Source organism: Microchirus variegatus (assembly GCF_963457635.1).
Source record: "Microchirus variegatus genome assembly, chromosome: 18".
Taxonomy (NCBI): Eukaryota; Metazoa; Chordata; class Actinopteri; order Pleuronectiformes; family Soleidae; genus Microchirus; species Microchirus variegatus.
The window spans coordinates 11,952,048-11,979,374 of record NC_139819.1 but is presented as its reverse complement, the minus strand read 5'-3'; the positions used below and the strand labels follow the sequence as shown (position 1 = coordinate 11,979,374).

The following is a 27,327-nucleotide window of genomic DNA, read 5'->3' as shown; positions in this document are numbered from 1 at the left end:
GTGCAGTATGTGCTCATCTGCCAAAAAAAACGAAACCTACCATCTCCATTTTCCCTTTTGCTAATGAACTTCACTTTATTTTATTTATCACATATGAAGTTAAGGGAAATCAGCTCAGATTAAAGCGCAGTTTCATCCACTCAGATGCAGGTTGCATCGGCTCACAAGGGATTGGTGGCGGATTAACAAGGAAAAAGAAGAGAAGTACAATATTTTCTTTTATAAAGCAGATTTTCTCTTTAGATGAACCTTCAAATCCTGTTTTCCCCAAACAGTGGTGCACAAATTTACTAATCTGAATACAAATGCTCCAAGTAAAAAAAGTCAAGGACATATTGCAGTCTTCATGACAAGAATTTTATTTTCCTTTTTTTTTTCTTTTCTTTTTTTAAATTGCATTTTGCATTAAATTAAAGTGTTTTTTTTCTTTACAACGTACATTAAGCTGTGAATCAGATGTTAAGGAAGTGGAGAGAGTAGGGCAAAAAACTTTGTGACATCACAATATCTTACAAGTTACAAAGGTCAAAAGGTTGACAAGTTGAGAGGAGAGTCGATTTTTGCACCTAACAGCAGTGTATTATAACAAGGGTGAAAGACAAAAAAAAACCAAAAAAGAAAGGCACACACTAAAGAACCTCACAGTCGAACCTCATCCACTCTTTACTCTCAGGACCTGGAATGCACCCTTAAGCGGCATATTTTTTCACCCTTGATTCTGTTGTTCACAACATTTTTGTGTAGAGGACTAATCTACAAGGTGAGAAGAACAAAACAACTCAGTGTTTTTAGACGCTAAATACATCAGCATTATTTCAGGCCAAGTTGCCAGTTCATGCGCACTTTAACACACACACTGCAGGGTGTAAATAGGGTCTTAGTTACCGGTTTATAATGCAGTGGCAACTATCTCAGGTCACTTGCATTATAGTTTTATGCTATTATGACAATAGTTGTTGTTATTGTTTGTGACTCTAGGTCACAGATCCAATATGTCCTTCTCATGTTAACTGTGGATTGAGATGTAGTTTGGCTTTTTCTCCATTGAGAAACAGAAAATTGTCAAATATCAAGAAAACGCTTTTACCTATCTACGCCTACGACACTAAAAGAGTGCTCTGTTGATTTAAGTGTTTGGGGATGACCAATAAAAATATTTAAGTCAATGAAGTGAAAGACATAGAAAGACCAGATTAGTCCAGACCCTCCATTTTAGGGTCTTTTTTATAGGAAGTTAGTGAAGCAAAATTAAAAAACAAAGAAAACATCTAAACTGTGTTTTCTTTGAAAGGCTGGGATTAAAAAAAAAAAAAAAAAGGTACAATTTCAATAGCTATTGTTTTAAAATGTCAACTTTCTTCACAGGAGCCAGCCTGCGTGTGCAACAGCTTAATAAACAAAGTGTTCCAAAGTACACAAAAAAAAAGTCCAAATCTGTGTTAGTACACTGGGTGTCTGTGTATACCTCATGCTCTATGTCCGCTTTGTCATCGCGTTATTGCCGCAGTGCACCAGAAAGATATACACACGTTGGCCTTCTCAACTAACACACGTTATTGTTCGGTTAATCCGTCAGTCCGAACAAAAGAGACAGCAGGAAACAAAAAATAATAAAAACAAATACGAGGACTTTAAAACCGTATAAAATAGAAAATCAAAAACACTCACAACGTCTTCATCAACACTGCCAGTACAACATAAAGGTTTTTTTACTTGTTTTTTTTTTTGAAGCGCATTAATGGCACAATTCAGAAATGAACCACAAAACTGAGTGTGTGTGTTTGTGTGTGTATTTGCGTGTGTTTGTGTGCGTCAGGGAGAAAGAGTGAAGACGCGTCTTTCTCTGTTCCCTCTGAACTGTAAGTGAAGTGTGTTATGTCTAAGGACCAGAATTACAACAATAACACCTACATTCTTTAATTGCATTTTTTTATCAAACCAGGGAAATATGACGTAAGAAACAAACAAAACAAAAAAAAAAATACTACAAGGAGACAGGTTACCAGCTATGAAAGAAAACATTGTCACTACTTTAGGGTGTAAGGCACAAATTTACATGTGGAAAAAAGAGGCAGGCAATACAGATGTTTTTTTTTTTTTATATCTTTCTTTGTCGCCCGCTCAAACGTGTAACACCTGCAGAAAAGACGATAACGTTCAGGTACGGAGGCATCGCTCCCTCCACTTGCAGCATCACTTCCCGACTTCTTTGTGTACGTGTGAATGCAGATTCCCCGTATTGTTGCTGCAGCTGATTTTCTTACACTTGCAACATGCGACAGTGAGCTTTGATGGCGAGAAATCACCGAGTACAAATGTAATCGAGTCACACGAAACCACAGTGCTGATTTTTTTTTTTCTTTCTTGGGGTGGGTGGAGGAGTGAAATGGTGAGAATCTGTTTTTTTTTTTTGTTTTTTTTTAAACGATTGTTCTAGAACAATGGAAATCGGGAAAACAAAAGGAGTTAAATGTTCCTGTCTGGCACAGTTAAAATAAATATCTCCTCCTCTTCACATAATGTCTCAAGCTTCAGGTCCCACTGTTACTCAGTAAGACCTAGTGGACCTTTAATCGTCAAGAAAGTTCTACTGGCTCCAGTTTAATGACTTTAAATAACTTTCTCACACTTGATTAATTATTATTAAAAGATCTCTTCTCTGTCCTCTTTCTCTCCCTCTCTCTCTGTCCAAGCCTAAAAAGTCAGTCTTGTTTTTTTTCAAAAGCACTTAATAAAAATAAATACAACAAGCTATTAGTATTAACAGTCATGTGTTATTCAGTAACCAGTACAGTAGAGGATCCTCCTGGCCCAAGGCTTTCACTCAAACCCAGGCAGGACTTGATTGCTGTAACACTGAGAGGCTTTTCACAGTTTCCAACAGAACTCAGAACTATGTCCTTCCAGTCTGAGCTCAGTCTCTCTGAGTGCCCACTAACTCCAGTTCGCCCAGTATTCAAGGTACTGTACAACGATTATTCTCCAGACCCCCTGTGCTGTCTTCCCATGTGCTTTCACCAGCATGATGAAGTATATTGAGTCCGGTCCTGATGGCCAAAGACACCACAGACAAGAGAACCACAGTCTCGGATGCTACAGGGTGCCATTGGATGAAATATTCAGGACTTTGTGTCATCTTCTGTTTCAATAGCACATGTTCCCGTGTGTGCTCACAGAGGAACTGGGAGCCAGCTAGAGCACGAAGACGGCAACAAACCATTTGTTTTAATATTTACATATTTATATAAAAAGAAAGTCTTTCTTAAAAAAACTGTGTTGCATGTTCCACTGTACGCCAAAAAACAAACGAAAACACAAAAAGGAGATGCAAGTTGTACAGTATTCCCTGTTTTTCTCTCTCTGTCTCTGAAAAAAATCTACTGTCTGTTCACATTAGACTAACCGGCTGACAAGCTGACTATGTGCAGGAGTCACTGGACTTGACTTTTGTTGAGAGAGACACTACAGAGGGTTTGGGAGGGACATCGGGCTTGAGATGCTTGATGCCCGTTCGAGGCAGTGAACCGTAGGAGCTCATTCCTGGTTGCCGTGACAGAGACAAGCCCTGTGCTGTCATTTGTATGGAGTCCACCCTCTGAGGTGCAGGTGGTGGAGTCTCCATGTGGTTGAAGCTGTGATGTCTTGCCAAATGGGAGGAGTTAGATGAGTTGGTGTTGTGCTTCTTGAGGGCGGAGGATCCACAGGCGGCGGATGCCGATCCTTTCCGGAGTCCGTAGACCGAGGAGTGGACCTCGAGACGTTTGCCCATCTGTGGGACGGCAGGAGGGATGGTGAGAGAAGCCTCTCGTTGGGGCACGCGAGGTGGCAGCACCCCATCTGGATCCACCATGTTAAGGTTGTGACACGGGTTCTTTAAGGTCTTGTACTCGAGTGTGGCCCCCTGGTCATCCATGACGCCGTGGCCCATGCTCAGGTCGCTATGGTGAGGCTGCTCCACATATTCATGCTGGTAGCTATGCTGGTGTGGCTGCAGATGAGGCTGCAGCTGGTGCTGATGCTGCGGCAGAGGCAGCACCACCACACTGGGTATGTGACCTGGTGAGGCCCTCAGTGGAAGGTCTGATATAACTGGGGAGCCCATAGATGCCATGTCCTTGGTGCATGCATTGATGAGGTTCTGGTTTCTCTCCCATTCACGGCTTCCCCGGCTGGGCTTTCGACGTGGCTGCATTGGCGTGGATTCGGGTGTTGGCAGAGCAGCGAGGTCCAGGTGGTGCTGGTCTGCTTTTATCAGCATCTTCGTGTTCGGCGTCATTCTCCCATTGTGCATCAGAGGGGTGAGGATTGCCTCAGGACGACCATCTTTGGACTGCGTCTCAAACAAGCCCGTCAGCTTAGTCACACTGTTCATCGATCCTCGGCGGGAGTGGAGGTGATGGCTTTCCTTTTCCTTGTGGCCTGTCAGGTCTATGTCTCGCCGCCGGTGGTCGCAGACGCAGTAGACAATGATGCCAGAGAAGATGGCGCCCATTGCAAATGCGAGGATGACGGCGATGGCCAATAAGGTCACGGGAACCAGCTGATCGCGACCCTTCTGGTAGCTCTCACGGATCACACCTGCAGAGAAATGGTGAGATGACATTCAGACTAGCGGACTGAAAAAAAGGGATGGATGCCTTTGCTGCTGGTGTGTGCTATAAGGACACCTGACTCTCTGACAACCAGACCTGTTAGGAAAGATGCTTATAAGCAGAGAAACAAAAATGTAATCACAAGAACTAAAGCACTTCCAGGACAAAAAGATTAGAGATTTAAATACTTCCATGAAAATCATGCAAATCAAGATCCCAGCATAACAAAATACCTATTTAGAACTGGCACAAATGCAAGCTTGAGGTAGCAACATCCGGTATTAACCATAATACAATACAAGACTGGAAATATGTTTAGGATGAGTAATTATGATTCACATTTTAAATCCCAGATAAAACCCTCTGCTAAAATGAAAAAAAGGATATGAGCGCAGATAAAGGAGCCTGAAATATCTCAACCCTTTCTCCTCATTGATGCAAATGGGAGACTTTTCATAAAGCGTGGATCCAATCTCGCTCACAGAGAATACATTAAAAAGCCTCTGATTAGGTGCTAAATTCAATGAGCTCTGTCACACAGCCACTTCTAAAGACTGGCGAAGACATGCTACGATGGCCCAATAAAAGGTAATTCAATAAAAGCAGCTATGAGGCATTCTAGCAGTGGTGGAGCGGGAGCAGTGGGTTTGGTGTAATAAAACGGGGTCAACAATAATCTGCACGCACGTCTAGATGGGCACGCGCCTCCCACACACACACACACACACACACTCAAGCCTGGTGATGAATTCTAGACATCTAATCCAACACTTTGTTCCTTGGGTTAAACACAACGGTCCACAGCAGTGTGATTTATATTGGGTTGACACATGACCTATGTCCAGCACACATCAGTTACCACTGAGGATAAGCCAGGTGGGCTCTGTCACATAAAAAGCTGGCTCAGTGCAGGGATGGTGTTAATAAGGGGACAACACACAAAAACCTGCAAACAAACCGTAAATGACAAAAGTCGCAAGCATTACAAAAAGTTGGAAGTTGTAATAATGGCTTAAGAGGCTGTAAGGGTATTGTGTTGACCTAACTTTCACTGACACCATTTGTCATTCTTGTCGTTTTGTAGAGTTTTCCCAAAAATATGGGATATTTGGGACTATATTAAATGTTGAACATAGACATAAAATATGAGCTGCAAACAACACTGATGCAATTGTTCTGTTTCCACTCATCACTTCACTATTCATGTCATTTTCCAAAAGAAAAAAATGCTACAGGATGACGTGTTCGCTGCAATACCTCCGTCGGCTCGGGCAATCTTGCTTAGGTTTTCGGCGTAGCTGTACAACCGATGACACACCTGGAGAATCATCTAACCAAAAATCTAGACTCTCTTCAATTAATAGCCATAATCCTCAAACGGCTGCAGTCGTACTTCATTTGTCCAAAAACACCACTTAACACTTTAAAGTTTGAGCTTAACCAGGATTAAAGAAAAGGCATCAGTTATTTTTGCTCCGATCATTGCTCATCTGTAGTAAAAACAAAACGCCACTTAATAGAGTGCTGAAAACATGCAACTCAGCCATATCTCATTTAAAGTCAAACAAAAGGCTTTAAAACCGTCTCTGGCCAAGATCACTTCCTATCAAGGATGAGTTCGGCTGTGCAGATGGTGCGAGGATGAGTGTTATCTGCAGTAAAGCATTAACATTAGACAGGTGTTAAGCTGTGGACTCCGGTGACCGAGTGAGCTCACCTGTCTGATGAAACATCTGCTTCCCGTCTACGGTAAGCAGATGTATTGTATCTGTTTGATTTCCGTCTGTCCTCACTTAGATCTTTTTTTCACACGCTTCTCCTGCTCCTCTTAGCAGAAACAATGAATCACTACTTTTTGTTTTACTGACTTTTCATCCAGTCTGCTCTGCTTCCGTACGGTTACGTGTTTTAGACGGCGGGAACTGTTGTAATTATAACCTCATGCACTTTGGGAGTCATCCTCCTTTAGCGGGAACGACAATGGTGACAGGTGTTGCTTGAGACGTGTTGGGTGAAACATTTCTGTGAACTGTTAAGAAGAAGAAGAAAAAAAAAGGAAGATAGATTCTGGGGACCTGAATATCTGCAAAAAAAAAAATCGTTCAGGAAATAAGAACTCAAACATAAACAAATACTGTGGTCTGTGGTGTTTACGTCCTAAAAGAGCAAGTCAAAGCTGTTATGGATTTTCATTTATTGTTGTTAAAGGTTAGCTTTATTTCACGCAGGTATTTGGGTTTCACACTGAATAACAAAGCTGCAGGGCAAAAAAATGGGTTATCCGTTCTGGTGAAGGAGCTGGATCTTTGTCCTCTATTCCTGGAGATGGAGCCGAGGTTAAAGCCTTATTTAACCTGCTCTGCTTGGCTCTTCCTGTCTGTGTGCTTTTTCTATTTAATGCTTTCATTTTTTTTTATCCCCCCCCGCCACTTCCTCTACCCTTACATCCATCACTCATGTCTCCCGCACTCGCAAACTTCCACAGGGTACTTAGCCCGAGGCATTGGTTAAAACACAAAAAGAAAAAGAGGGGAACTTTGAAGACTTCCATCTTTCATGTGAAAGATTGTTTCTCATCCTGACATCAAAGAGAATGAAAGTAGCCAGAGAGGACACAGATGCTCTGTCCAATCGCAGGACGTCAGGGTTTTGAATCAAGGTGGCTGTACATGGCTTATTTTTTTAACACTAGGTTTGTACAAACCTGACAGAACTTTTCCAAAACTTTCACAACGTGACCTTTAGAGAAGTATCCGAGTGCTGCAAAAACTCACGTTGTTGGGAGTTCTGACGATACAGTGACTTATATAATCTTCTGGTCTCAACTCTTGCCTCGCCCCCAGAGTGCATCACAAGGCATTCTGCGTTTTCGACACTTCTCCCAGTGCTTGAATTGATTTGAATTTCACACCGCCCCGGGGCCGCCTCAACATTTAGATATTAAACACATATCTCACATACTCAGATATCTCTCGCTGTCAAAACAGCCTGGGTCGGCAACACTTACTTGTAAATCAGACACATAGTAATCTGCTGTGACTGGAACTCACGAAACGCTCTCGCTCGCTATCTCTCTCTGTGTCTCTGTCTCATGCATAGACACTCGTGCACTTGTTTAATCTCTTCAGAACCACAAGATGACTTAAGCCCACAGAGCTTGTCTTTGTGTTGGTAAGACTTCAAAGGCAGTTAAACATCACAGAGAGGTTACGGAGAGGGCCCTAACCTCTGACTACAGGCCGTTGCACAAAGGCGTCGTCTGCAAAAAAAAAAAGAAGTAATCTTTTGCGAACTGCACTTACTCACTTGGCACTTGTTGAAAGACACAAGAATCCTTGACAGGAGAAGAAGTCATGGAAGAGGAGGAAATACGCTGGAGCAGAAACTGTTAAAGCGGACCTAGACCGGAAGTTCCAATTAACGCTGTTTTTTAGTGTGTATCTGCGTCATTACCTCGTTTACGAAAAGCCCTGAAGTTTCAAAAACAAACAGTTCAGCCACTGCTGCGAACGCTGTGTTTTATTGTAATCTCGGGCTCAACGAGATCTCTGAAAAAACACGGTCTGGTTACGTAAACATCGGTTCTCCTGAACAGCAGATCGTCCTGCTCCGGGCACTAGTCCGGGCACATCCGGTCGCGTACATTGAACCGCAGAAGAAGAAGAACGTCCGTTGTGGAGGTGTTTCACGAGCGGGTCCAACTCTGGGTCAAAGTCGTAAAAGGGACTGCGGCGGGGAGTCATGACGAAACTATTTTTAAACATTGTTAAAACAATGTTTTGATAATGAGTAGCAGTGCATCCACCGTTCCAGAGGGGGGCGCTGCGCTTCAGAGAGCGGGTGTGCTGATTATGTCACTTCCGGGTATTGGCACACTCTTCTGGGTATGAGATTTATGTCTGAAATATCGCGGCTCAGGACAGCGTCAGAAAACGCAGATTTCGAACGGCTCGTTCACAGCAACTAGGAGGTTTTTGACCATAAAAACAAGTTAATGTATGTAAGTAGACCTCCATAACTAACATATATGTGCAACAGGACCACTCTATGTGAGCTTTAACGTGCTTGACGTCATCTTTTATGAAGGACGTGTTGTTGTTTGTATGATTGCAGTAATACGACAACTAATTTTTAATCCACGGTTCGAATATTATCCCATTTAGTCTTGTGTATGTTTGTAGTCGGAGGCGTTAATGGTGTTGTTCAATATTAAAGCATCAAACAAGCGTTAGTTAGGGCCCCCGCATACTGATGAGCGTTTAAGATATAATTAAACCCACATAATTATATCATTCAGCTCCTCAGGTATTAATACCAGTGTCATACCTGAGCCCCGTTCCCTGCATACACACTGTAGTGTTTAATACTCGGAGGGAATCAACCTAAATTAAATGTCCATGGGAACATTTTTCATCAGCCCATCTAAAGCCTTAAATTAACACAAAAGCGGTTTGTGTAATGGGCGATGACACCGTCTGGCATGAACGACTCAGCTAAATCAATTTATCTAATTACTTCAGAGTGTTGCTGCTATTACATGTTGGATTATTGAAGACACACTGTTTCCTGACACAGCAGGTTCTGCATTGGTATCATAAATCACAGGGGTTTTGGGGGGTTTATAGATGCATTTTTTATGACGTTTGAACTAGAATGTTTAGAATGCTTTGACATGATGCTGAACACGTGCGGTCATCACAATCCTCTGACTTGTAGGTATGACTACTTTGGTCCACTAATAAGAGTTGTAACTGTGTAATGCTATAAATGCAGGCATTGATAATCACAAGGGAGCGTAGTTGCGCATACAGGCCTTTTGTAGTGCCACCAGGGACAAAGACTTTGCTTGTATCTACGCGATGAGTGGCTCACTTTTGGACGCTGTGAGTGCTCTGAGTGTGATTGGATGAGTTCAGTTGAAAGTAGTATAATGACAGCTGCAAATGGCTGAGACGAGCTTCAAAAGCACAAAAAAGGCACGATTCCGTCTCGAAACGGCCGCACGAGGCAAAGCAAAGTTTGTCAGGACCAGGGGTAGCGAGGCGTCGCACTGAAAGGCATGACCAAAACAAACCGAGAGCAACTAAAATCGAAAAAAAAAAGTAAATGTGCGTGTGTAAAAAAAACAACAAGAGGTTTGAGAGAACAATAAGCTAATCAGTGGAGGAAATTATGGCTTATGGCTTGACGTCAGCGAGGGAAGTGCGTGATGCCCGGGAAATTATCCAGTCCATTGTTTACATTATGATTCACAATGAGCTGCAAATAATTTATCTGCCTCACAATGGTCCAATCAAAATCAAACTTAACCAGAAACCTTGAAGTTAATGTGACGATAAGTGAAGGTGTTTTGATGATTAAAATCATGATTTGATTACTTACTGTGCAGTCTTTCTCCATTAAAGAGCAGCTTAATCAACTTTCAACCTATAAAACCCAGTTTATAACATTTTACCTATTATGAGTCCATTGCAAGGACATATAAAAACCACTAGTAACATTAAAGGTGCATTATGTAATAAATCTAAAGCAACTGGCCATAAAATCCTCCTAATATGTCACAGAGACTCAGGAATAATGTTTATATAACAAACTGAACTCACCAACAACAACAGTACAGACAAAATATTTGCATTAAAAAAAATATTTTTGCGAACCTCAAATCATGTTTATGTTTTGAAATCATGTTTTGGCATGTGGCGCCACCTACCGCCAACCACGGGTTGCCAGTTACGTCTGAGCTACAATGGCGGAGAAAACGAAACCTAAAAGACCTCGGTATTTTGAATTTGAGTGTAGTAACAGTTTTTGGCCACATTCTTACATATGGCGCCTTTAAAGATAATGTATTTTCCTATACTGACTCCACTAGCAGAGATGTTATTACCTCACATCTTGTCAGCTCTCTTTTGGGACATTTCTGGGACTATACACATTTCTGTGAAATGACAGAAATAGTATATATAATATATATAATCACATTTAAGAGAAAATGTCCTCTGAAATGCTCTCTCTGTTTGTCTTGTCTTGTGGTTAAACACTCCCATCCAAACGACACAAGATTGGCTTGTGTTTTTAAACAGTACAAGCACAACTGTGTTTGAAAATTACAAAGCCGCAGTTGTGTTCTTTAATCAAGAGGCATGCAGCTGGATGGACCCAAGGTGATGGATGCTGAATTCAAAAAAAAAAAAATAAAAATTGAAACTGGAACTCACTGTAAACAAGAATGCACATATTTCTTCAGCTTGTATTGGATGTATTTTTCGCCCATAATTGCATGTTATACTGAAGACTGACAGGACATGCCCAGTAATGATGGTGAAATATTTCCAGAGAGTCAAATGAAGTCCTCAGCCTATCAAGATTTTTGACATTTTTTCCTTTTTTTAAAAAAAAGAGAGAGAAAGAAGGAAATGTGTGGGCTGGGTCTTATTCTTCCTCATCTCACCTTGGCACACAGGTGTCAGCGAGCTGCCTCCTGCTGAAAATAACCTGTAGCTATCAGAAAGTTTGGTATTATGTTGTAGAACCCTGACATGGAGGGAAACGGTATCTATCACTATACGACAGCTGCTCATGTGGAATAGATAGACAAGAAAATGTCTAGGCTTTTTTTTGGGGGGGGGGGGGAGGGCTGAAATTCCATTTGTAATTGAAAAATCTAATTGAAAACATTGCATCTTCTTCAGTTCATTTTCTAACGTGACATAAACACATTATATACAACAGTGGTCAGAAATTGGTGGCCCGTGGGCCAAAAATGGTCCGCCATCATCCGAATCTGGCCCGGCAGAGGATTTCATAATATGATGTGCTTATGATAACACTTTTTTTTTTTTACAAGTTTTTATTGTATTATTGTATGTACTATAATACTTATTCAAATAGATTTGATAGTTAACCTAAACCTTAACTAAATGTTTGGTTTGAAAAACTAAAATAAAAACACTGCTGTTGTCATGGTGACAGCCAGGGTTTGGAGAGTAAATGTCAGTAAAATAACTACCTGCATATGTGAGGCTCAAAGAAGAAGCAGTAATTCGTAAAATTGAAATGATGCATAATAAACATTAACAGTACGAGTATGTCTCACGACAACGTCGTTACGACATTATTGTTAGCTTAAGGCAGCAAACGTGGGTTTTTGTTTCTGACTGAAGACGTTTGAAGGCACTTTTGTCCCAATATTCATTCAATTGCTTACAAAAAATCAGCCACATTTACTTGCTGATCCTTGCTATACAACACGTCTATGCACTGTTATCCTCCATCATAACAGATGCATTTATTGTGTGTGTTACTAGGTGGCGCACTGATGTTTGCATGATAAGTCCTTCGTAAAATGCAATCTGATTAACTGACTGACTGATGTTGACTTATTCAATATTTTAACCATCTCTTGATGCAAATGTCATTTCTCCAACACAGGATTTCACCAAATTCACTTGTAGATTTGTGTTATTCAGCCCAACACCATTTCAGCCAGGATTAGTTGAGTTGGCAGAGTAAACATAAAATACAGTCAGCCGTTGAGTTTAAAAAAAACTGGTGCCCAGTGTGAACAGGAGTGACTGAGGGGGATAAAGAGAAACACTGTCGTCGCCTCTGTTTTTTATTAAATCCTCTCTTATTCCCGTTTCTTCCTGCGCATTTGTTCAGCTCCATCTTTCAGCCAGTCTGTCTACCGCCGAGCTCTTAGCTCGCCTCCTTATAACCTTCACCACTATATTACGGTCTTGTTCTGTTTAATAAATGTCTTTGTTTTCCTTTCTCGGTCGCCTTCTCCACCTCCTCATTTCCCATGTCTCTTCCCCCTGCTGTCTCTCTTATCCCCCTTTCATTCCACCTCTCCCCTTTCCTTCTCCTCTGGATAGCTGCTGTAACGAACCCATAAATTGGAGCAAGACAGCGGTGGCTACAGGTTGGCATTGGGGGAGGGACAGAGAGGGATAAGGAGAGAGACGGGGGGGGGGGGGGTGTAGAAAGAGAGGAGAGAGTGAAAAGCAGGAGCAGGGTAAGGATTCAATCCTGCAGACATGGGATGAGATATGACTGTTGTTGGAGAGGAGGCAGACTGCAGGGGGAGAGATGGAGGAGGGGGTGGAAGAGACAGAGAGATACAGGGGAGGAGCATTGGGGAGGGGGGGGATGAGGCTCCATAAAGTGGTTCAGGAATTAATTTGGACTAGGTAAGGTATAGCCTTGGAACATGCCACCCCAGTCAGATGAGAGGTCCTGTGGACAGGGAGTCTGATCACAATGGCAGCAGATGATGGAGAGACGTGGGGTCGGTGGTTTGCGGGAGGGCAGGGGTGAGCGGTGGGTGGCAGGAGGAGAGGTGTTTGGTGTGAGTGACAGGAGAGCAGGAGAGAATATGACACGGACAGATGAGGCCGAGGCAGAAAGACAGACAGACAGACGGGGGAAAAAACACCATTCTCAAATGTACTGTGAAACTGAAGCAGCCACCTGGCAACTGCGATGGCCCCCACTGGAACGCCAGATAATGATGCTGCTGGGTGCTAAAATATCATCAGTGTGTGAATGCGCATCTCTTTGCAGCATTTCTAATTACTCTGGGGACATCGGACTAATACATATTGGCAGCACTACCATATTAATTAGCAAACAAGATTCCACAATGTCTCTACTGCAAATTGAAAAAGTTCGGGGAGTAATTGCCGTTTATTTTAAATCGAACAAGCTTGCAAATAACTTTGGGTAGGAGCTAATGCAGTGTCACTCATGCATTTTGGCTCACTTTTGGCGCCGTTCCATGGTACAGTACTAGCATCACTCAGCTCTACCCGACTCTAGTCGCTGTAAAGCTATTGCTGGTTTTTTAAAAATGGCGATTTTGATTCTTGATTTATTATTGACTCAGCAGTTTGGAACATTCGCCGGGTAATATGCCAAATGGAAAAGCAAAGAAACGAGCAGCGTTGAGTCGAGCTAGAACTGTATAATGGAAAAAAAATGGTTCCGTCAAATGTTTATTCCCTTTTTCATATTCCTCCAGAATGGTGTTTGCACTTAATCTCTGACTCTTTGATCGTTTCTCATACGCTGATTCCCTTTCATGGATGGAGTTTGCAAAGTTTTCACAGTACAGTTGACACCTGAAGCCAATAATACTGTGGGCGACAGGAAGGAAGGAAGGAAGGGGAAGCAGGATGGGTGGAGCAGGAAATGAATCCTGTTGACTGCAAAGCTCAATTTGCCATGCTGAAAAAAGCGGTAAAGCGGCATGGAGGCAAATCTGTGCGCAACAGCATCAAAGCAAACAAGGCAGGAAACGGCAAATATATAAACAACAACAACAACAACAACAAAAAAAATGAATAGTCAGACCAAGCCATGCAAAATATCAACAACTGCTCACAAGAAACCAACACAAGAAAATCTTAGGTATCTCATGACTTTCAGAGAAAAGGAAAAACAAAACAAGAAAAAGATAGACCTGAAATTGAAACAGGACAGAAAAATACTGAAAGAAGCTCCAATGATGCGTAAATAATAACAACAATAATAAGAAGAAGCATAATAATCATAATAAACAGAAGAAAAATAACAGCAGGAAGCATTGTTTTGAAATGTGAAGCCCTGTTGCAGTTACCTGAGCATGAGCATGCACAATTCTCTCCAAATGAAGAAAAATGTACTTTTAAAAATTGCATGAAGAAGAAGGAGAAGAAAGAGAGCTTTTAGCTTTTGTACTGTGCGAGTATAACACATTCTAGGAAAGTCTAACACATTCTATAAGAGTATCACACTCCTCACCTTAGAAACGTCAAACCTGCTCAGGTAAAGGCAACAAGGGGAGTGACAGCATGTCGAGATGCTGGCTGTAGGCATGCTGTCTGAAGTCTCTGCCACCACTGTGTTTGGATCTACCCACTGGTGCCTTAGTGATTCCAGCTGACATGATGCACTCACTGCCGCGCCGCTCTTTATTCCATAAACACTAGCAGACTCAACGAGTGTCAACTCCTTATTTCAGTGTTAGTAGAGAATGGTGTATTTTTCGATAGCTGCGGTTTGCGCCTTTCATGTATTAAGAATAAAATTGGAGCAACATCCTCTCACCCCTGGGCCTTGACCCCTGGGTTTCTCCTGCTGCTTTGATTTATTTGGTTTTGTTGTGGTGTTCGTTGAACTTCCGTCCTTTTTTCGTTCTGTTGTTTTCATTAATTTTAGATTTTAGTGCTTTATCTTTGCTTATTCCATGTTTTCTGTTTTCCCTGAGTCTTATTTTCATTGTTTTGGTATTTTTGTTCCTGCCTTAACCTTCCCATCCTTGTCTTCGGTTTGTTTTTTGTCACTTTTTTTGTTATTTTTATTTTTTAATAAAGACTTTGTTTGTTTGGGTTTTACCTGAACCTTGACATGTCCAGATATTTGGCGAGTATAAAAGCATACTAACGCTAATCCTTTTTCTTGCCGCTCTCTAGTCAGTTCAGGTGGATCAAAAAGTATTCCTGTTGGGCTGCAGCTTTCTGTTTTTGATTCTGCTTCACAATGTAGTCACTGAACAAGGATAATTCTTAGTATTCTGGGCTACCATCTTGGTTTAGATGAATAAATACTGAATATGGCTCAGGAAACGCATTAGGATGCATTACCATTAATAATCAATAATACGCGGTAATGCTGCCTTTAATAGCATGAGCTTTGTAATGTGGCTGGGACATGTTGCATGTTGTTTTAATGGGATGTGCAATAGGTCTGGCTCTTCCACGAAAGGACAAAACATGGATCAGCAGCACTACAGTGACCTTTTTTCCTCCTCCCCCTACTTCCATGCGTGTCGTCCCTCTCGTCTCCCTCCCTTTCCCTCCTTTTAGTCTCTGTCTCGTTTATCCAGCGACTTGTCCTTGAGGGTGGTACAGTACGAGGCAGGTTGTTAACACAAGAGAAAAAGGGGCGTTCAATGTCATGTCGCCGTGTCGCAAACGCATGACAGCCCCGGCGCCTGGGCCGTCTTCCTCGAGGAAATAAATACATCGCCATCTTGCTTTTCAGAGTGTAATGGTCTGAAAATGACATCTCCTGTGGGACGTTATAGTCCGAGGACAATGAATCCATCCTAGTGTGTGCCTGTGAGTGTTAGTGTGTGTGTATGTACATGTGTTTGCATATGTATCCTGATGATTGCATGCGTGTCTGTGAGGGGTGTGGGCACATGCGACATGTGTGAAACAATTTGCCCTCTAGAGGGAAAGCGATCCAGTATCTCTACACCTTGTCAGCTGGAAGCGGCCCGGCAGCCGTAAATCTCAATTAAGCAAACCCCCCCCCCCCCCCCCCCCCCGCCCGCTTCCCTTCCCCTGTCCCCCCTCCACTCCCTCCCTCCCTTACCACAGGTGACAATGGACCAAATTGACTGCTCACTGTTGCGTTCCAAGGCTTACCATTAGCTTCGGGCTGAGTCTGAGAGGGTACGGCCACATATGGGTCCTCCCCTTTGTCTGAGCTCATTGGGGGTTCCTTTCGCTCCACCATGCGGCCCCGCCCCAGCGGGCCCTCGGCGGCCTCGGGTAGGGCCGTGGTGGGGAGTGAGAGGGTGTGGTGGTGATGATGGTGGTGATGGTGGCCTGCCGGACACAACACAGGTTAATATTGCTCGTGGCAGACAGGGAGAGGCTTCATGTGCAGGGGTGCACACTCACACTCACACTCACACTCACACTCACACACACACTCACACACACATACGTATAACTTTCACACTCGCACAAAGACAGCTGGCTGTGTGAGCCAGAAAATTGTTTCTCCCACGGTGACCCTGAGCAACTCATTAGCAAAAGTATGTGTGTGTGTGTGTGTGTGTGTTTCTCAGGATAGACATGTCTCCCTCCCCATCATTCTCTGTTTCCTTTGTCTCACTGTCTCTCGCTCACTCTTTCCTCCTGTTCTGACAGACAAATCAAAGCTGCGCCGGGCCTGTCAGAGCAGAGCACAGCGCAAATCAAATGTCTCCAGTCACCACGGAGTGTCTTACTTTTAGACCGGAGACAGTTGCTTTCCGTTATTTAAGTTGTAAGCACCACATATTCACTTCTTCACTTTCCCTCCTTTATTTATTTCAAAGTGATGGTTCAAAGTGTTTCGCTCAGCTGGCAATCTTTATTCAAGAAGGCCCACGGCAACAAGGCAAAGTCAATGATCAGAAATATGCCATTAAGATTTAATGGATTGTCTACGTTCCAACTTCCCCTGTAATTAAATCCCTAATGGCTAAATGAACTATACTGGCCAACAATTAAAGAGGACGCCATAACACAGCGAGGAAGTCGCACTGACGAGACTGTGAAAGAAGAAGTGCGCACTTTGTAAATTAATGCCGGGTAAATGCTCTTTACACCTGAAGGTCTGACACTATCTTACAAATACTAGGAAGCGCACGGTAATCTGTGGATTAAATCTCTCCCGTCTATCGCTGCATGTCTTTCACACAATCTCTGTAATTTCCTGCTTTCACCTTTCTCAATTTTCTCATTAGGAACGCATGCATGAGCCTTTGTCTGATTATTTTTAACCGTGCTAACCACATTACCTTCCCAAACGCCTCCCAAAAAGCCACCCTACAGAACTTTGCACACAATAAATATTGTAGTTTACTGTCACGTTAAAGAAATATGACACTTTTTTTTTCAACTCCCTCTATGGAGCTGGGTGTGTGTTCGCAGAAATGCAAGTGCCTTTTCAATAAGCGTTCATGCTTGTGTTTGATAAAGAGACATACATTGACTAATATTGATGCTGCAACTACTGCACACACAACACCACCCAGAGCCTCCTCTTCGTCCTCCTTCTCCTCTTCCTCTGTGTGGCGTGGCAATCATTAAAATGATTTATTTAACTATTGGCCCAGGGCTGAGAGATTAGTGTGACAGGCCTATTTTATAATTCATTCCACCACTGCCAGGGGAAGTGCAATTCAGGCAGATGACACACATAGAGAAAGAGAGAGCTTTGAGCCTCATAGCTTCTCCACAGATCAAAAAAAAAAAAAAAAAACCTAAACCCTAAAACTGGAGATGGATGCACAACCCTCTCTTTCTGCAGATTAAAAGGGAGGTGAGGTTGTCTAGTCTGGAGTAGAGAAGCGGAGAACGGAGAAGGGGGAATTAATTTATCTTCAAATCCATATCAACCATGGACAGATATATGGAGATGCTCTGGGCCAATAGCCGAGACTTTGGGGGGTTGTAAACGGGGTGTTATCTCTGTGTGTTTCTTGTTTTATTGTGTGTGTTCCTTGTATTCCTAGCTTTGTGGGGACCAAAAATCATATGCGTGGGAAAGTGAGGACATCTTTTAGGTTAGGATAAGGCATTATATCTATGAGGGTCCTCGCTTTGAATGCTGTGCAAACCTGTGTGTGTGTGTGTGTCTGAGAACACAGAGTGTGGAAGTACATACATATACAACACTAGGGTGCACACCAGCACAGATGCTGTTTCTGTGACCCTGGATCTCTAGAAGAGGGAGAATCACAGTGGGGGCACAGCCACATGGGAGAGAGAGAGAGAAAGGGAAAGAGCGAGCTGGGCTCTCTGGAACAACTTCAAAATATCTATTCTTGTCTTTCTGTGTGGATCTGACTGTTTTGATCTGGCAGCTGCAAGGTGTGTTTGTGCTAGTGTGTGTGTGTGAGAGAAAGAAGGAGAGTAATAATAAGATGGACGTCAGCGTAGGTGTGGGCGCTGTGCGCAACAGAGACTTTGCCGCAGGCCAATCACATCTGTTTATCGTTCCTAAAAAGACACGAGTGAGGAGGACAATGGCATTAATCAGCCACCAGTGAAGTGTGATTATATTCTTATGCTGTGTGATTAAGAGGCCAGCAGTAATGTGTGTGCATGTACTCTACTTCTGTGTTTGTTTACATTCGCTTTTTTTTTTAGTTGAGCATCTATGACTGTGCAAAGAAATCTCTGCCAACTGCACACACTTGGTGCAAGATACTCCGTGGTAGTTGGCAGAAACGTGTCTGATCTATGCGGATTTCCAAGCAGGCCGGTTTAGTCTTAGTTGACTCGTCCCATTTGATGTGCTTTTCTTTAACATCAAGGCCTTAAACTACCAACAGCCAGATCCATCCAATTAGCAAAGCAAAGGTCAGGGCTAATCGATGCAACTACACAGGATACGAGGAGTAAAGGGGGAAGAAGGGAGAGACGGCCTCATCAGCAGGTTTCTAATTCTCCTTTATTCTAAAAAATCAAAGAGGCTGGATGACAAAATGCTACAAGGAGGGAAATTTACCAACTCCACTTCAATGTTTTATTACCTTCATAACTGGAAGGAAAGTCTATCAAAGAAAAAAAAAAAAAGGGAAATGGAATTAATTCAGTTAAAACCCTTCAGCCATTAATAACCCCACTTTATACATGTGGGAGGAGTTTTCATTCACTTTAGAGGGAAAAGATTCATTGAATAGATGAAGAGGTGTGTCTCAGGTTTAAGAGTCTGGGTAGATGAAATGCAGCTGCTGCCATTTTTTTTTTTTTATCCCTACACTCTGCTGTATGTGGGATACTTACCATTTAGTGCCACAAAGGTATCTGGAAGAAGAAGGAAAGAGATGAGGAGTGATGTGTTATTGCATGTCGTAAAGTGAGGTTATGCTTTAACATAATCAGACGCCATGACTTTTAAAGTAATTCTCAATCGACTGGATGTTCAATACTCCACTAACTTTTAATCAGAGGTGATCTATAAAGGTCAAACACAAACATAGGTTTCTTTTACTCAACATACTGATTCACTGCCTTCATGTGCAAATATTTGAAATTGAGATGAAATCAACTCATTAATTAATGGAATTAATGTCAAACTCTATTGAAGATTATCTTACAAACAGAGCAGCACATTAGAATATCAACAGGGCAATCACATTTGATAAATCCAAACAGGCATTTTAGACTATAGAGGATTTAATATGCATCCACCAGATGTGCATCTACTGTGTAAAAGATAAAAAGAGACTGAGTCGAGAGCCCTGCCTTGTTTTGTGTTTCAAAATGATCTCAGTGATGACTCACAAGTAAAATCCTGTGTGATGGCGAATGTTTGGGTTTTGATAGCAATGTACAAGAACGAAACTCGGTCTATGCTTAGTGGGACACAACACTCTATTGACCGGGGGACCAGAGAAGCAGCGGGAGGAGGACAGAGGAGGATGAGAGCCGAAAGGCACAGATGGAGGGAAGAGGCTGAAAGGGAGGATTGTGAGGGAGCGGAACAGACGGGGGAGAAAGAGGTGACAACAGTGCAGAAAGACACGAAGGGCCGAGCGATGAGTGAGACTAAGTTAACAGAGAACATAGGAATGGTAGAGGGGGTGGAAGAGTATGGAAGAGAGCAGGAAAGATAAGAGTGAAGAGGGCCTGCTTACTTTGGCAGTCTCCCAGGCCATCTGTGTTACCATGTTCCACGTCCTGCTCAAAGGCCGATCTGCGGGGAACAGAGACATCATGGTCAACAGTGGAAAACAGGCCAGGCTGTGCAGGCTCACCACACCTAATACAACACCAGAGCTTTAGAAATGCTACTCCATAACCAGCTCACAGCATACCCAGTGCTTTCAAAATATGTCTGATGCAGAGATGCAGCCCGAGACTGGAACAAAATCAAAGCGCACCTATATCAGTCGCCTTGGAGGCTTAAAATCAGTGGTTATGAAAAACACTGACAGGTTGGGAAAGTTCAGCTCGCTGCAAATAGATGTGTCTACTATTTACCTGTAATAAAACATATCTGCTGTGGTTTGACTTCTCTTGGCATTTATTCACTTTATTGCCAAGGTTTAGATTGAAATAAATCCTTATACGAAGAGAGCGAAGAGGAATCTGTTCAAAGGTAACACAGCACCTCTTAAGCAATTTGAAAACTCTCAGGGCTGCGTTTTAGTCTGATGAGGCAGAAATGGAGGCGTTTGGAAAAAGTTGACCCGTGTTTACTTTGTGATTGGTTGTCTCAACTCTCAGCTCTGAGCGGAAAGCCGTTAACACTTACTCACACTTTCGCTTTTCACCTGATCGCGTTCTTAATTCTTCTCATAAGTAGTGCTTTCTGCCACTAAAGCAAACAACTTCAGAGGAGACGATCGGCTTCCTGAGTGGTCATGTAAGATGTGTTTTCAGGTGTGATTTGGATGCAGATTACTTCTTCTTCTTCCATGTCTGAAAGCAGAATGTTTTCATGTGTAAATGTTGTTTTCAAGGTATAGATGCAGCCTAAGCTTTAAAGGTGCCATATGTAAGAATGTGGCCAAAAACGGTTACTACATTCAAATTCAAAAATACCGAGGTCTTTTAGGTTTCGTTTTCTGACCTAACTGGCAACCTGTGGTTGCTCGGCAGCTGAGACTCTACTGACTGCAATGATTGGTAGACGGCGGTAGGTGGCGCCACATGCCAAAACATGATTTGCAGTCTGCAAAATATATTTTTTTAATGCAAATATTTTGGCTGTACTGTTGTTGTTGGTGAGTTCAGTTTATTATATGAAATTTTTTCCTCAGTCTCTGTGACATATAAGGAGGATTATATGGCCAGTTTCTTTAGATTTATTACGTAATGCACCTTTAAGTTGCAGCAGTATTGGTAGTGTTATGTAACTCTTGGAAAAGTATCATATCATTTCCCAGAAGTATTTCTTTAGGGGGGAAAAATATACAAAAATATTAAGATTTTTTTTTTTTTTTATCAGAGCCTCACTTCTTTTCCTTTATGTAGTAGCTGACGTGATCTAAGTTTAGCAGAGATATGAGGCTGTAGTCCCAATCCCATGGACAAAGACCAGAGCAGTGAGGGGTAACCATGCTTGAGGTGTCATCATATGACACAGAGGGAGAGAATTTCAGAGACATTACTCTCTCGTGCAACCTGCATCGCGACCTGTTTTCTTCCCGAAAGACCACCGTGCAGACAGTAAGGAGATCTGTGAAACAGAGCGGACTCTAACTGTCAACCAGGATCAGAGTCACGCATGACAGCTTTTCACAGTCCTCCTCGGCTCTTCTCTCACTGACACTCCTCCTCCTCCTACTGTCTGTCCACCCGCCGCTCATCTTCCTCACCCTTCACTGGTCACAATTATACCATGAAAAAAAGAGTAACTTTCCAAAAACAGCATTAACCCCAACTCCCAGCCTTTATCCCCTGTTTGGAGTTGAAAGTGTGAACCTGACAGTAAGGACAAAAACAGGAAACTTGAGCAAGAAAAAACAAACTGCCTTGAAGTCAACAGCACTATTTCATGTTCGTTTACCTTTTCCTCTCGTTTGGTAGAACTTTAATTGGAACAGTGATTGTATAATTTACCCTCCTGATAACCATTTCTCTCCAAATGCAATAACAATAACAAAGGCACAAAAACTGCCCGCTCCTCTCTGTGGGTACATTTAATCTTGCTTATCAGATTTGCTTATCGTACACAGTCATCATCACAAAGCATAATTAGACCTGTCAAAGCGCGAACACTGTCGCCACCTCGTCCCACCCTGCCATGACATGTTTGGCACCACATTGGCAAAACCTTGTGTGGTTGTGGCTTACACACTGTGTTGCAACAGTTTTCAGATGACAATTAAAAGTTTTAGTCTCACTTAATCCCATAAAGATGAGACGAATCGACAAAAGACCAGACACACTTCCAGATGCGGTGTCTGGCCTTTACATGGCACACATGTGTGGAAGTGGAACAAACTCTTCACTTCCTGTGCCGTTAGCAGCTGTATGTGTTTTAATGTAATACTACAGACATTTTATGCTTAGGGGCAAAGATCCCACTGCAAACACATCATGCATATTTAACTCGGATTCAAACTGTACATAACTGGAGACATCCTCTGCGAAACATTTTATATAATCTTGCATCAAGTGTGATTATTATGTGGCATGCGTGGCTGCACAGAGAGTACTCGATTGCTGAGATACAGGTCAGGCCTAATAAACTTAATTATTCATATCTGACGTGTATGGGCAACCTGGGACTTAATATACTGTGCAAAGTGTAATGTAAAGTAGGTTTCCTCAAAGTCATTTTGATTCATGCCTTTGATTTACAAAGGTATACCTGCAGTAAACTTTAATAAACAGAGGCTGCCTGGGTCATAAATCTGTATATGTACAGATTTTCTTTTAAGCTGTACCTGGCTGCAACGTTGGATTGCTAAATTAAAAATAGAACTACTGTAAATGTGATCAGCTGTCGTCGCTGAAACGCAGCCACGAGCCGTGTTTGTGTCAACAACAACAGAATAATCCACAATCATTTTCATGAACAGGGGGCGAATGGAGATCATATTGCGGGAGAGCAGAGTGCAAGCTGTTTATAGACAGTAGGTATAAGAGGCATAACTCCACATGGGAAAGCTGGCACGCAAACACTGGGGCCAGATGGAAGAAGAAAGGAGGGGTGGCATGGCATGGAAGAGCGAGATAATATGTTTGAGGAAAGAAAGAAGAAAAAGAAACATGGGTAAAAATAGACAGACAGGGAATATATGCAGCTAAGAAGATAGACACGGAGCTGGTTAGACAGCCATATAAACAAGGACAGACAAGGAATCCTTGCTTCATTAAGTAAAAAACCCTTTTCCAGGACTGCTTCTGGAGCACTGGAAAAATAGTTTTGACTGACAGACAAGGGGGTCCTTAAACAAGGCTTTGTTTTAATATGCAACAGAAAATAAGGGGGGGGAATTGATTTCTTCTGTGCAGGGACGTGTTTTTCCTGCATGAACCGCTTTTTTTTATTTAACACCCAATTGGCTCCGAGTCTGCCCTCCCTCGTTTCATCCCTCCGTCTGTTCAGCCTGGCAAATGCATCGAATCGCTCACCACAGACCGATAGATTCAACAAGGCCTAATCCCCACCCCCACCCCTCACTTGATAAAAAAAAAAATTTTGTACAGTGAAGTTATCTGGCCCCTTTCATAGCTCAGTACCAAATTGGAAATACAATCAGAGCAGTCCGCTGCTTCAGATTTGCGTAGTAATAATGGGTTGGACCACATGTTTGTTTTTATTATGCATGTTGCGTATGGGTATATATGTTCCTTGTTATGCCAAACCAACCATTCTGCGGCAAAGGGATCAAATGTATTCATCATCAAACAGCCACTGGGGCGCTCGTCCTTTTTGTCATGACTTCATCGGTGAAATGTTTTTTTCCCACCGCAGAACTCCATATGCTGTTTGTTCAGAAAGCATAATCTGGCTCTGTGTCGTAACTGCAGCCACAAATTATAGTTACCGAGACCATTGAGCTTTACCCAGCTCTGTTTCCCTAACCCCGAGCCTGGGGCTAACAACACTTTCCTTCCATTCATCCTTCCAATAGCCCTTTTCAGCTGAGGGAAATTGCACTTACTCACCATAAAATTAGAAACATCACAGACACGATAATTTGAGAAAGGACTGCCACCAGGCAAGGGGGAAAAAAAAGGTGAGATAGCGTTTTATAGAGCTTGCACTCTTGTAAACCACACGTGTCACAGGGTATTTATATTCCAGTATTAGAATGACTTTTCACATCTAACCTGCACAATATTTCACATTGTTGATGGAAGGGCATTCATTATTAATGCAGACCTCAGATTAAATTCAACTCAATGCAAAGATACATTAAAATAGACTATTAAATGAATGGCTGCCATTGCATTGGTGAAAACTGGAGCTACAGAAATTTCCCTACATTTTTTTTTTTTTTCCATTTGTTTGTAGAATTCATCCAAAATAAATTCATGGTCCAAAAGTCAGTTTAACTGCTGAATGCTTCCTGGTTTCTATAAAGCATAACCTTTAGCTTTCCACTACACTGAACAGCAATTTAAGCATTTAGATTTTTTTTTTAACTTCTCCTTCTACGGAAGGTACTATTTCTTTTATCAATAAATATTACCCCCATGCCCACACTGAAAACTCATGTTCACTTAATCTTCTCTGTGCATAAAATGAGCAGAACACTTTTCATTTCAAGGTTACGACCGAATATTTCCTCTTTGGGTTTACTTACTTTGTGTCAACCACCTGACTGCAGGCTCCTTGTGACACCCAACCACAATACGGGTCTCTGGAGGCTATGCAGGACCTGGAAAGAGGAGCACACATCATCAGCCATCATCGTAGTACCGTTCCCCCTCTCTCAGAGGGGATCAGACTTGTTTGCTAGTCTCAGTGGAAATATATATTTTTTTTTTTAACACAAGCATCAAACGTACTTCTTGCATCTTCCATGTCTTTCACAGCGAGACAGAGGCACTTTAACCACACAGGAGGTGAAAGCGACCCACAGAGCGTGACTTTTGCTGTCGATCTGCATGCCAATGATGCGTTTGTCCTCCACACCGTCGATACTGCATCTGAGGGAGCAAGAGAAGGGAGGCAGAGAAAACCTTTATCCATCTTTCTTTTACAAAATGAAGAAAAATGACAGAGAATAACATTGAGATGTGGCAGTTAGATACTGCAAGGGTCAGGGAAAACGAAGATAATACAGGACTTGAGGACATGGGGTCAGGAACAGTGGGGGGAAAAGAAGAGATAAAGAAAGGGGTGATATCGTCACAACAGATAAACAGACATATGGGCACTGTGAGCAGTCAGCAATAACACTGCGCTTAACTGTAAAACCCACGAACACACACTCATCCCCCACCATTCTTCCATTCCTCCATCCCTGCTAGTTGTCTCCTCCACCCCATAGGAGTGCACGCTAATCCCTTTGGGCGTGTCAAGCATCTCTCTATCCCTTCTCTCCATCCAGTCATCTCTCCATTCCACCATTCTGCTCCTGGGACTTAAGCTGCCCTTTGCAGTGCTCTGGTCCCACATTAATGCTCTCAATTAGGGCTTAGAGTCCATCTATACTGGTAAATGCACGGCACTCGGCCCTGCGCTGATCCCGCCAGCCGGGGCAGGAAGGCAAGCAAAATCACTTACTGTACAGTACACAACCAAAGCCAGATGGCCGGTAGCCGACGAATGCTCAGCCTCAGCCATGCACAGAGAAGGAGCAAGAGAGACGGGGAATGGGCGAAAAAGAGACTTGACAAGGGGAGAGCAGGGAGCTGCCCTTTAACCCCTTCATATGCCTCATCACATGGCTGCAGCATGTTGGATAGCAAACAGTAGTAACCTCGAAAGCCCTCCTGTGTCGGGTCCTCGCTCTCCTTCCCTTCTTCTCGGTTGTCCTCCACAATAACATATTCTTCTCGCTGCCTATTTCCATCTCTCCTCTCTCCCCTCCTCTGTATGTACTGCTATTTGTTCCCCCTATCCATTACCCCTCAACTAAATATTTGCTTTAACAGGGCCACAATGTGGCAGATTTTCCCTGATCCTCGACTTTTTCCCAAAATACGTGACAATTCTCTAAAGACTCTCTTCACCCCCCGCCATTGTCCGGGTCGCACACATGCTCGTGTATAAAACGCACGCTCCATACATGCGCCGACAGCAATGCAGTGTATTAGCGAAAAGATCACAGGCTGGCTCGGTGACAATCGCAGACCTCTGTGTGTGAGTCTGTGTGTGTTTTTTCCTTTAATCATCCAATGATTTTGGAGGAGCTGGGCTCCACTGTGGTTGGGAACCACAGCACTACTCCATCCAGAGCTTTAAGGTCTGTGTCTTTAATTTAGTGGCTGTGGTTGGACAAAGTGTAACCTGATAAAACGCTTTTAAATGATAGAGTAGCCATCTGGTTGGCTGGCTTCACTATATAGCTTGGGTCAGGGGAATTGACTGGTATTGATGGAGCTGGTGGGTTGGTGGGTTGGTGGGTTGGCCGAGTTGGGAGATGGTTGGAAACATGCAAAAATCACTCGCTCACATACGCACACATGCAACGACTGACCTTAAGTTTGTAGCAACTGTAACCATGTGTTTTTCTATTTCCCTCCATCTCTTTCACACATGCATAATGTACACCCCACAGCTACATACTTGTCAGGGTTGTAGACGTTGAGCTCCTCCAGGAACAGGCTGTCATTGAGGAAGCCGTTGTTAATCGTGGCCAAGAACTTGAGGATGATGCCTTTCTCAGATCCGAGGAAGACCACTGTGTAATTGTTGTGGGGACCCGCCTCGTTGTCCACGGCGATTCGTGTCAGACGATATCTGCATTCCACAAAAAAAAAAAATATTCAAGTAAAATAAAGCCACCAATCAATCAAACAAGTCAGCAAAGGAAAATGTTACAAGAGCGGAGAACACCAGCAAGGTTTGCTGTAAATGTTTTGATCCCAGTGCACAACTCAACTTCAACCATATTCACATTTCCATAGAGGTTTGGGACAAAAGGCCTGATTTTCTAAAGCTTTGCACGTGCAAAAAACGTGTGCAGCGCAAATCTGCATTGATGCTGATCTACTAACAGGGCGCAATGAGGATAGTGTCTCAGACAGGCAAAATAGAACTCGCAATCCATTTAGCGGTCTTGCCTTAATGAATATGCAATGTGGGGAGTTTACACGCAATTTAGTGCTCTCTATTTGGGATCTTAGTAAATCAGTCCCTTAGACTCCTACCAGTCAGAGAGCTTTATACCTTTAAGTCAGGAAGTGGAAAAAGTACTAAAATATTGTACTCAAGTAAAAGTACCAATACTTTGATGAAATATTACTCAAGTAGAAGTAAAAGTAGTCATCCAAAAATGTAATCAAGTAGTTAGTTACTTAGTTACTTTGCGTGGGGTGTGAAGGTAGTAGAAATA

General features: G+C 42.7%; 1 protein-coding gene across 1 annotated transcript in view; it reads right to left on the bottom strand.

Annotated features, from left to right (window-relative positions):
* Window positions 1–3,327: 3,327 nt before the first annotated feature.
* The window catches only part of sema6a (sema domain, transmembrane domain (TM), and cytoplasmic domain, (semaphorin) 6A), a gene marked incomplete at its 5' end in the record, with an annotated part of 61,948 nt that continues 37,948 nt past the window's right edge, over window positions 3,328–27,327 (bottom strand). The window contains 8 exons of the mRNA XM_083905322.1: window positions 3,328–4,578; window positions 16,007–16,189; window positions 18,892–18,912; window positions 19,145–19,165; window positions 19,999–20,057; window positions 24,628–24,702; window positions 24,833–24,973; window positions 26,559–26,732. Of these exons, the coding sequence (XP_083761448.1) occupies window positions 3,419–4,578; window positions 16,007–16,189; window positions 18,892–18,912; window positions 19,145–19,165; window positions 19,999–20,057; window positions 24,628–24,702; window positions 24,833–24,973; window positions 26,559–26,732 (1,834 nt within the window). The 3' untranslated portion in view covers window positions 3,328–3,418. The remainder of the gene's footprint in view (window positions 4,579–16,006; window positions 16,190–18,891; window positions 18,913–19,144; window positions 19,166–19,998; window positions 20,058–24,627; window positions 24,703–24,832; window positions 24,974–26,558; window positions 26,733–27,327) is intronic.